The following is a 12,163-nucleotide window of genomic DNA, read 5'->3' on the forward strand; positions in this document are numbered from 1 at the left end:
ACACAACAACTCTTTATTTAGTGAGCCACACCCAATCAACTGACACGGTGTCCCAGTGTGGTTGTTGGGGCAAAAGGCAGATTGAAAGATCCTGTGATTGTGAAAGAGGAATTTGCATGGCAGAGGGAAAAGATTGGGGAAATGAATGAATACGCCACTTTTATTCACCTGGAGTCTAAATAATTAAGTAGTGGCATTAGTCAAACGTTGTGAATTTTCCTCAAAAAAGACATTTGCACTTTCAGCTCTACATATTACCTAAAATTGTGCTATAGATGCATTTCAATTATTTTACAAGCAATAAACATGAGTAAAGAATAAAGTTGACGCTAAAAAAAGGGGCAGAGCGTAAAATTGTATCTGTAAAAGGGAATGACAGTAATGATATAGAGAGGTTTTGACTTGAAAAGTTGGGGGGGGCAGACACAGCACAGGAGCAACTTTAAGACACTATAGAGTTTGCAACTAGCCATAAAAAACGAAAGAGCGCATTCACTAACTGTGACCTTGCTTTAACAAAAGAAAGACCCTTGTCTACTCCATAAAAGTAAAATCCAGACAAGACTTTTTTTAAGGTTTACTGACACACCCCACCCCCTAGAGTTTTTTAAGAGTAAAGGTTTTGTATTGACACCACAGAGACCAGGGATAAAGGACAGGAGATAAGAAGGACAGACAAAACACATGACACTTGTGGACTCACCAAAGTGAAGTGCAGACATTGCTAAAGGTACAAGTTTCAAACCGCTCCATTAGTCAGTTGTAAAGTGAAAAGAATATGCAGTTAATCTAAAGCACTAAAGTTTGTGAGTATGTCAATTTCTGAGTCAGGTCTGTCATTTTCCGATCAGCCCATCTGAGAATACAGCACACAAATGTCCAGCAGATTCAAGAGTGAGTGAGTGGGCGGGTTTATGATATTTCTAACATGCAAAAAACTGGAAGAAATAAGTTTTTCTTATTCACACGTCTCACCAGATTGAGCCAGTTGCTTCTACTTTTGTGCTTTTCCACAAAATCAACTCTGCTAAAATATGATGAGGTAAAAACTGATAATACAGTAATATTGCTCTGGGCGTCAAACCTAATACGTTTAGTAAAAAGGTCCATATTGTGTGAAGAGGAGAAGCAGTTTTTATACTCAGCCAGTTTATATAAAAGAGGAATATTGCAGCAGAATAATCTACTTTCGCATTTCAGGATTGCTGATAGATGCAAGTGATATCAAGAGAGTGTTCTCTTAAGTGTCTCTTTGCTGACCTTGTTGATCTGATCGGCTCGGTGAGTGATTGTCCTCCGCTCCTCATCCCATCGGGCGTTGGACTCCTCCAGCTTCCGCTCCATCGCCTGCTGCAGACGAACAGCCTCCTCCTTCGAGTCACATACAAGCGTCTGTAGCTCCGCGATAAGCTAAAGGTGAGAAGAACATGAATGTTTTTAATTGAATTTTTAATTGATACTCGTGTGTGTTGAGGATCCACAACAACTGCCTGCCGGACTGGATATTGTTATGGGCAGTGGTCACTCTAAATAGGCTTAGACTGTGATGCAGTCAAAATGAAAAGAAAACCTGCCGCCAGATGCAGTTCAACTGGTGAGGTGTGTGACCAATGCAGAGACTCATGCTGTTTAAAGGGGAAGAAGGTCATTTTCTACAGCTACAAGTTAGAGATGTCACCGAAACACTATTTGTAGACTCTACAATACGATGGTCTTTAAACGCCTCAGGCTACGGAAGAGAAGCTACAGGCTTTTCTCAGAGAAGCCTCTGTGCTCCCTACTTCAGTTACTGCAGGACACTCAACTCAGACAGGTGTGTGGGTCAAAAATAGGTTTGTTAGAAAAGACTAAAATCCGGTTTGGTAGTGGAAGATTAAACCAAGTTAAGACCACGTGATTTTATCTCCCTGGGCAGGTCTCAATCTACCTGGGTGGGCTGTGAAACACTGTCATGGATTTGGATGGCAGTAACAACCTCCTTAAAACACTGCTTTTCCCAGAGTCTCATGTCTTTTTTGAGACAAGACTGAAGATAGAGCGAGCTGAGAAAAAGAGAAAGGGGAGGCAAAAAAAAAAAAAAAAAATAGACAGGAAGGAAAAAACAACTTCCTTTTTGAAGAGCAGAGTGACTTTGTGTTGGTGAACTTGCGGTGCACACTAAGATGAAAAGGAACTGCCTCAGCTTTGAAATCCTCCAGTCAAAATTAACATTCTATTTAAGCCACTGTCAGGGAAAGGCAGAGGAAAGATGAGAGACAGTAAAAGAGAGAGGGAGAGGAAGGCAGAGAGGGGGAGAGAAGAAGGGGGTGTAGGGGTGCTGCTGCTAGCTTTGGGCTGGATAGATAATTGTTTACTGTGTTCAAACTCTGGAGGACTAGCCCTGCTGGAATCGGCACGTTGTGTGGGAGTATGGGAGTTAGGGTGGTGCGGGTCGCCGAGAGAGAGTGAGAGGGACAGTGTGAGAGAGTGAGAGGGAGAGAGAGAGCGAGAGAGAGGGAGAGAGAGATTAGGCTTATTTTGTCTGTGGGAAAGCCACATGAAAAGAACAAATGGCACATTATTATGGGAACATCCTTTCTGGGCATAATAATTATTTTGCAATATGGAGTCTCTGCATCTGCTGGTCTTCGGCCACGGGGCGGTGGTGGCACTCTAAACTACACAACTCAGCTGCCTGTGTTATGATTCCTATATACACACCACTACACCTTTTTCTGTGTGATCGCCAGCCAGGCCTTTTAAGTCACAAATGGTCTGGTGAGACTTGTCTATTTTTCCCAGCCTGCTAGCATCTCTGTTTAGGGCTGAAGGCTGGCTTACTTCTCCATGAACCTGAGGCTAAACACAACACAGAGGTGGGGGAAATTTCTCAATTCTTAGATTCTTTGCAAGAAAAGTTATGGAAAATATCTGGACCAACTGACTCGTAGATTGACATTCATACATTCAGCCCCTCCAGAAAATTTCAGGAAAATATCCAGACTTTAGTACATGTCTGAAAGCAGCTCTGGTCTCAGTTTGCTTCTTGTCCCTTCATTGTTCTCACACACGGTATTTTAACACAGCTGAATTCCTGATAAAGCTGTTCTCATCCATGTTTTCTGCAGTAAGGGATAGTGACTGAAACACGGCCCATTATGACGACATGTTCACCAGCACTTACTTTCAAGCCATGTTCGACATGCTGCTCTGCTAAAATACAGATTTTATCCGATAAAAAGACCATACAGAGAAGTTAAAGACAACAGCTGTTCAGTGGTTTCAGCTATATGTACTTGTAAAATGATCACTCGGAGGGAAAGCTGGAGGCAGCAGAATATCTTTTATATTTTTTGTCTTCTCACACAGCCCTCAACCTCCATCTGTTTAACAAACTGCTGCTCAGCCATTTACTCAACAAGAGTAGACACAGACTTGTGTGGCTCGCTTCCTGCGGAAAGTAGCTAATGTTTGTCCACCATGTTGTCAGATTTGACTGCAGAGGCTAAATTGGGTCAGTGAATGTAGACGCTCCTCATCCCCATGAAATAATGTAAAGAACAACAGCCAATGGGTCATCCCTCACCGTATTGAATAAGTATGGATTATAGCAACTTTAACATTGATCAATATAGATAACCCATGTTTGAACAGTGATGGCAATATAATACAATATAAGGACTGAATTGTATTAAAAGGATTAGATCCTGTAACCGGTTTGGTGAATGAATAGATAGATAGATAGATAGAGTACTTTATTCATCCCCGAAGGGAAATTAAGTTGTCATAGCAGCCGGTATAATTGAATACAATAAAATACAATACAATAGAATAAAATAAAAAATATTGAGGTAGAAAGAATAAAAAACAGAAGCACAAGATAAAATAAAATAGGCAGATAAAGTGCAGTGGCAAGATGATGTTAATAGTACTGATGATATGATGGTAATGTTATTGTTAGACAGTATATAAGAATAGTACAGTATATATAGTATATAATATAACATAATATACATTTATATATGATAGTAATTATACCAATATAAAAGCAGTATATAGTAATAATGGCAGCATGCCTAAGAGACATGTAAACACACTGAAGAACTAAATAACCAGTGTTGTGCTGAAATAAATGCGGTGTATTTGCATATAGTGTGAACTTCAACCTTTTTTTCCCCCAGAACATGGTCCTTCTCATGCACTGTGCCTCCCATGACAAATGCCTTCCACCTCCCACCTACTCCCACGAGGACGGTCAGGGATAAAGTAATGATCTCCCACCAGCACCACTGCTACCACCCACTGTACCCTGATCATTAAATGGGGAAAGAGAGCAGCCCTGTTCAGTTCATAGGTCACCCAGGAGGACCACTCACAGCTAGACGCTTAACACACAGGATTGGATTGGAGAGACACTAATTAGGAGAGCCTATGTATGTGTGTGTGTGTGTGTGTGTGTGTGTGTGAATGAGAGAGGCAGTGGAAGAGAGACAAAGCAAAGAGGTAACGTGCAAGTGAGAGGGATGTGTGTGTGCATGCACGTGAACATATACCCTTACGTGGTGCGTCTCCAGTCCCCTCAGGATAATGTATGGCATGGTATGTTTTTAATTGGGCTATTAGCCATGCAGTTGAGCTCAAGAGCGATGCCCCCTGTCAGACACTGAGGGGTTAACAACTGGGGTTAGCCTTTGAGGTTCAGAGGCCTCTTGTTTACATTTGACTGAGTTGCCCCAAGGGGTAGGCAACAAAGGTCCCTCCGTTCCACCTTTACCTTTTAAAACAAAGCCGTCCAAGCCCATGGCAAATAACCTGCATTAATCACACATATTAATATGTTTGCACAAAAACCCACACCTCCAGCATCAGCCACTGTATAACAACCCACTTCACCAGAGGTGTTGAATTCTGCACACAGAGACTTTTGTTTAATGTCAGAGAGTGTTGTTTGTTGAGCCTGTGCCAGCTTTCTGTCCCTAAAACAGGGAGAGGAGGATTAGTCACTTGTTGCCGTCTGTGGCGGCGTACCGCACTGGGCAAAGCGGGCAAACATGGCTGAACTTTCACACAGCATTCAACTTCCTTTGAAGTCAAAGCATTGTGTAACCTAATAAGCTACCGTTTTCTCACAACATCTGCGCGTCAACCCCGCTTTCAACTCTGCGCCTCTGCCAACCAACCCAAAATGGGGGGATTTAAAGAGAAGAAAGAAAGAAAAACAACACAGCCCCCTCTTTGGGTAACGAGGTGCAATTAGGGCCAAATGATTGTGATATTTTAATCTGCTAGAAGACGACTCTTTTCTTTTATATTGTAAACACTACTCTGGGTGTTTTGTATCCTTTAAACCTACGAGGTTAGAGCCACCTGAACTTTTGAGACAGAGTGTGTCTCTTGGTTGGAAGTAATATTCCTGGTTGGAGTGAAGAAATAAGGTTAAACATATGCCCTCAGAATAGAAATATTTGGAAGTGTGGCGGGGCGATGCTCTGACAGGAAGAGGTTGTAGAGGCAGTTGATAGAACGGGTGGAGAAAACAAACAAATGTTTGCAAGTGTGAGAAATATAATGAGGTTTCTTTTGAGGTGGATTTACACTTCGGCTTCAAGATGTTGCACAGGCTAATTGTGCTGGATCAGAAGCTCCAATCATCGCTGATCCAAAGAGCTAGAGCGATCACACAGAGAGGTGAGCTTCTGGAGATTCTAAGTATTGCTAATAGTAAAGCAAATTCTCCTTTAGACTATTTCTTCTCTAAGTTGCTAGCAAAGCTTTTCCCAGTGCCAACTTCCCATTATCACTGATGTTAATTAATGCACGACATGGACAGTTGTTAAACGACAGAATGATCTAGTCTGAAGTGATTCGATGGACACAATTATACAGTTGATGATACATCACTTCCATTATTGGAGATATTGATGTTGGAACAGATGGAACAACTAAATGCAGAAGCATCAATGTGGATGCATCATCGGCACTCAGAATTCTAACAGCTCGCTATTACAGTGCAAGTAGGCACTACAAAATGAACAATGTGTGAATTTTTAAAGTAGCATCAATTGATTCTTGGTCACTTGGGGCTATCAACTGATTCAGGACACTAGGAAACCTCGGCAGGTATTTCGAGTTGTATTTCAACTTCAACGAATGTAAGGTTAATATTTGCTGACTATTGGCGATCTTTTTCATATCACACAGGTATTGGATTAATTGTTAATATGAAAATATGGATTAGTGCAGCTTTAAGAGCAAAAAAAGGAAAATCATAAAAAAACTCATGCCAGATATGGGGAGTGTGTGTCCACGTTCTTGTGCAAATGTGAGTTGCTGCATATCTGCTTCAGGGTAAAAGGCAGGGTAAGTTGTGTGTGTGTGTTTTCATGTGCGCTTCCTCACATTTCCCATCAGTATATTTGTCCACATTTTCAAACTGTTCCGTGGAAAAGGTAGAATATAAAATGAAAGAGGGTGGGGAAAAAAGGTAGAAGAGAAAATTGATTACCTGGGCAGACTTGGTGAGCCTCTGACTGTACTCCTTCTCAATCTGCTTCAACCTGCTGCTGGTCTGCAACAAGAAGGGAGAGGAAGGTGTGAGGAACAGATATGCAGACAGACGGATAGACACACACAAAGAGGGCGAGTTGTGAAATTCAATCTTCTGTTAGGAAATGCACAGACACATCACCTTCCCAATCTGCCCATGCCTGCTTGCACACACAGGCACGTGCACCAACGCACACACTCACAATGACCTCTGCCTCTTGGCAGGGTCCCTGTGGCCCCTTGGCATATCGCCATCCCAAGGCTCATGTGTGCCAGCAGGCCGCGACAGGCATGGTGCACAGTGGGCACCACCCTACTGTCTGATGCCCTGCCAACAATTCATCACTTAACAAGAAGGGGGGCAGGGGGGAATTAAAACTTTGCTGCCAATTAGCTAAAGGGAGAAAAAAAGAGGTGATCGGGAGATGCTGGGAGACAACACAGTGAAGACAGAGTAGAAGTGAGTGGAGATTGTTGTTAAGCGTTTATTGTGGACCGCTCATCTCTTTGTTTTGTGTTGTTTCTCTATGGGAAAGTAGCCAGCTGGAAGCAAAGACCGCGAGTTTCTCATAGAAGATCCGTCTCCTCTCAGCCGACTGTGTTGTAATGCCAGAGTTTCATTGAGGCTGAATGGTGGAGTGAGATAATTAGGTGTGAAGTGCTGGAATTTGTTGGTGATGTCGGTGGCTACACAAGGTCCAAAAACTATTGTAGAGTATCGGCAACATTCGGGCGAGGGGTGGAGCCTGGGTAGAGCATGCAGGAGGCAGGACGTAACTTTAATTTCTACTGTGGAATTTCCCAAAACCTCTTGAATCTCGTTGCTTTTTTCCCAATATGAAATCTTTGTCTGCGTCTTCCATGTGTACAGCACATATTTTAATTCTACATTTTTCATCTGCTGCGTGTTAGGGCTGGAAGACAAAGTTCTGGATAATGTCTCTGGATGCAGCTTTAGAAACTCGGAAAATGTGTGATATGATAAGCAATAAAGTGTAACGCTGTCATTCTACTAAATTTCTGTCCACAAACAAATAACTATAAAGATTTGACACAATCAATGCAGAGATTTTTTGAAAAACTATATCAATATGCATGAAACCTGATTTATACATAAAACACACACATTCAGACAGATCCATGCAGCCTGTACACCAACGTTCAAAGACACACACACACACACACACACGCACACATCTATCTTGTCCTGACAGCCACTGACAGACGGACAACTCACTAACAAACACGGTTTCATTGAACACACCCCTCGTAGCCATCAACACCTGAGCTTCGTTTGGACTCTGCACCCCCATTCAAACACTTCCTGACAAACACCGCCGTCCGCTCTGAGCGGACACACCTGTCACCACAGAAACACAGAGCCATCACCAAGGATACAGGTCTGTCTTCCTGCGCCAGGACGCTTTGAGTGGCGGCCCGCTCGTCCCTAGGGGCCCTATAGCAGCTGATGAGAGAGGGAGAGACAAAGAAGGGTGTAGAAAAGGCAAGAGAAAGAACTGTGTGTGGGAGAGGAGCGCAAATGGAGCCCTTCGATGTTTCTTCTTTACAGCTGACACATTTGTTCCCTTTAATGCTGCAGGACTGCTCAATCTTGGCAAGAGCCTAGCTCAAGTGACACTGGGACAGTTAGTGTTCAGTATAGTGAGCTAAACCTGCACTGCCTGGATTTGGCTAATTTTCTTGGAAAAAACACCAAAAACAGCATGGCACTATAAGAGGTACTTTTGATTTGCTGTTATCTTTGTTATTGATATTTCCAAATAAAAGCAATGTGGCTCTGTAGGGAAAATGAAAGTGAATAATCAGCATCCTCTCTGTGACTGTGGGGTAATGAGGTGTGTGTGACTATCTACTGTATAAGACTGACTTCACATGTGAGTGTATTCCTGGAAACATATGGCCATATTGACATGCAGGCATGTTCAGATGTTTCATAAAAACATAAAGAGCTTGCTACTAGCTTATTCCTTTTACCGACAGTCACTCAGGGGAATTAGGCAGGAAGCGTTTTACAACATCATCCATTATAGAGCTCAACCATCTAAAAACACATTAAAATGGCTGGATATTGATGAAGATATGGATGGTACAAGGAAGGAAAACAGCCAAACAAGGCTGTGACAAATACAAAGGGAAAAATCTGAGATAAATTAAAAGCCCAGCCATAAGTGTGTGTCAGTGCGAGTGTGTGTATGTGTGTGTGAGCACTTTCAAAGAGACTACCTGTGCCCTGCCAAAGGCATTTTCGTGCTGAAGGCACTTTGAGGCTGTATCAGGCTCTTCAATCGCCTCTTAATCCTAGCAGTGTGGAGTGCGGCTGCTTTGAAGTGTGTGTGTATGTGTTTGTGCATGTGTACCGGGTTTGCGTGTGTGTTTAAGAGAGTGGAAGTGAATCTGAAGGCAAGGCATGCACCGCTTACCAGAACTTAATTAATAATCTACAGTGGGAATCAGGCCAAACACACACAATCTTAAAAAAGGAATGACGGGAGTGGCAGAATGAAGGGTGACAACTTCCGCTCTCGCCCTCACACACAACCAAACACACATACACCCATACACACAAACAGGCTTAAAGATATGCACACAAGTCACACCTCAACAGAGACGATCGTTAAACAGGATACATGAGGACCAAATACACATCAATAGTTTTATCTATAGCTATTTGGAAGTGAGATTGTGTGAGTGAGAAAGTTTGTGCTGTTTCTGTTTCCAGCTGTTTTATTAAAAAAGCATTTTCCAGCTCTGGAACAAAATATTGTCTCCATATGGCTTTTTCTCCGATATGTTTCCAATCATCTCACATTGCATAAAAAGCAACCATGGTTTTCAGCATCCCCTTAAAGCTGAATTCAAAAATAAGACATAAAAATACACTCAATACTCGGATGTGACCGTTGAATGGAAAAAGGGTAATAAGGGTTTTACACCTATAATATGTAACTTGTAAGTAACGTCGACAAGCAGCGTGGGATCATGGGAGTTGTTATCCTCACCACCAATGCCAATGGAAATATACCTGGCAAATCATGCTCACGGATAAGGTAAAGTATAAAGGTTTTATTCACGGAATGAAACAAGTAGTCGATTATACAAGTGACCAATACAGACAGCCGACGGCTAACTGGCTAGCAGCTAGCTGTGCATTCTTCCATCACATGCACAGATAACTCCCAGCATCCTGCACACTACAGCAGGGCTATTGAGGCCTGCTGTAGAGTGCAGGACTAGTCAGGTAAGTTTCGATGATATCACTGGGGAAAATATATTAGCATGCTGATTGAGGATTGTTCATCTGTTCACCTAGCCTATTTCCATTCATTTATCCATCAATTGAAAAATATGTTTACAGACGATTGCAATTGTTTGGCTAACTATTTATTTAAATCTCTGGCTTTGCATTAGTGTTTTTTTACAAACTTTTTTCTCATCTTATTCTACTGAACAATGCCACGTGCACTATCTCATGTGTGGAGACATTTCACCCCATCCAATGTAGAAGGAAAGGCTGTGTACATTAGCAAATACTGTGCAAAGACCTATGTTTAGAATGACACAACGATGCAGAGGCGTAAAGTCAAGTGCCCAAAGTTTCCTCAGGGCTCAAATCAGCCTATGACAAAACAAAATGTTTATATTTATGTCTGTATATGACAAGGTAAATACAGTTAGTATAAATTACCCACAACATTTCCAGTTTATTCCCGTTAATTCCCGTATATTCCCATCAATTCCCGTGTATTCCCGTTAATTCCCGTTAATTCCCATGGCAAGTTTCCAACTTTGAATATTCCCGTAATTTTGCAACCCTAGTAAAGACTATAAAATGATAATAAAAGACGACCAAAATGAAACACCCTGTTACATTGAATAAAATCGGGCATTTCTCTGACTTTGAACATTGGTGGAAACATTTTGGATAATTTAAGTACACAACAAATATATAACTTAGCTCTAGTTGTTTTTAGACAATTTAATCAATAATTGCTACATATTACATCTTTAGGGTGAAAATTATTCTCACAGCACATTCCTTTGATAGTGTTTGATAGTTTCACCCTGCACACAACTTGCTGTGTATCGCACTCCATGCAGCCGACTCGCAGGGTTCACTTCTCCAAAACAAAGCACAAAATCGATTTCAAAGAGAAGCTTTTCCCCATTGCTCTCCGCCAAAGCCTTCAGTTTTAGTTGCAGCAGTATTTGTAAGCATTCAAAAGGATTCTCTGTTCACCAACGCATGTCTCTCATAACAATTTGAGTTCAATCTGCCAACGAGGGAGAGCAGGGAGATGTTATTTGCTCGTGTGTCTGTAATCATCGCTGTCTTGCTGTGCTCGCCTGTGTATCCGTGTGTGCAAGAGAGAGAGTTTGTGCTGTAATGACAAGAGGCTTTATTTCCATTTCACAGTTTGCCATCGCCGGCTGTCAGTAGTGATTCTCTTCATCCCTGCTGCTCAGTGTCAGTGCTGCATCACACACAGTACAGAAATAATGCATCATGGGCACACACACACATACAGGCATACACAGATAAACATACATCAAATACACATACACACGCACACACACCATACCAAATGTTCAGTGATTACACACTCAACCAGCCAGTTCATGGTATCAGAACCCCAATTACATCCATTACCATCAGTTTGAGTGGGCTTAACATTTAACACACATCATAAGGTCTAGAAAAAAAAGAAGCCTTGAATGCTTAATGGAGGGAGTCTCTTGTAGAATCACAGATTGCTTTAACATACGCAGGTGGACAGATGTAGCAGTCTCTCCATGTACGGAAAAGGTCCCAAGTTTGACTAAGATTTCAACAATTTTACTTTTTCAATTGGCTGTTGAACTTTGATTGACCCATGACAAAAAACAAATCTGTATTTCTAGTTTTCTGGCTGGTAGATCTCTGTTCCTGTCTATTTATGCCCACATCCTTCTTTTGATCAACAAGTCTGCCTGATGTTCAGATCAGGAACTTAACCCCCCAAAAAAACAGAGCCCAATATCATGGTGTCCCACTTAAAAACTCAACTTCAAACCAAAGTGTAATCTATAGCGTGCAACAAGATGGGAGCTGCCTGATGCCATGTTTTAATGCGATTGAGAAAGTGTGTCGCTTCCCTCCCTCCTCTTGGATGACTTCAAAAAGTGAGCAAGGGAGCTGTGTGATGTTTTTTTGGGACGGCAGATCCTTTACTTTGACTCTTTCATGTGCTGGGTGACTCACTCACTCTCTCTCCCCTCCCTCTCTCTCTCTCTCTGCCTCTGGGCCCGATGCTGCACTGAGGAAACGAGGAGCTCACATAGGTCTGGGCATGCGTACACTCGCACAAACACACAACATGTGTTCACACAAGAACACAGTCTCTAGCGCATTAAAATGCTTTAATGTGTGATCGTGCAGCCGCTATGATGTAAACACACTTGCAGCAAACAAATTCCGACACAGAGCTCCAATAATCTGAAATGCCCCCGCACCCAATATCCTAAACTTTACACCCTTTCTCCTCTTAAATCTGATTCTCCGCTCCCTCTCTCCCATCTCTTTGTCTCCCAGTTAGTCTGTCAATGAGGTGAATGTGAGCCCTCTTTGATCATCCCTCAG

At 42.2% G+C, this 12,163-nt stretch overlaps 1 protein-coding gene across 1 annotated transcript in view; it reads right to left on the bottom strand.

Moving 5' to 3' along the window:
- cep112 (centrosomal protein 112) overlaps positions 1 to 12,163 on the bottom strand; it is a 104,655-nt gene that overhangs the window by 20,506 nt on the left and 71,986 nt on the right. Inside the window, exons 22-23 of the mRNA XM_061090879.1 lie at positions 6,485 to 6,547; positions 1,261 to 1,410 (exon numbers count right to left, since the gene is read on the bottom strand). Coding sequence (XP_060946862.1) covers positions 1,261 to 1,410; positions 6,485 to 6,547 — 213 coding nt within the window. The remainder of the gene's footprint in view (positions 1 to 1,260; positions 1,411 to 6,484; positions 6,548 to 12,163) is intronic.

This window comes from Limanda limanda, chromosome 17 (assembly GCF_963576545.1).
Source record: "Limanda limanda chromosome 17, fLimLim1.1, whole genome shotgun sequence".
Classification (NCBI taxonomy): domain Eukaryota; kingdom Metazoa; phylum Chordata; class Actinopteri; order Pleuronectiformes; family Pleuronectidae; genus Limanda; species Limanda limanda.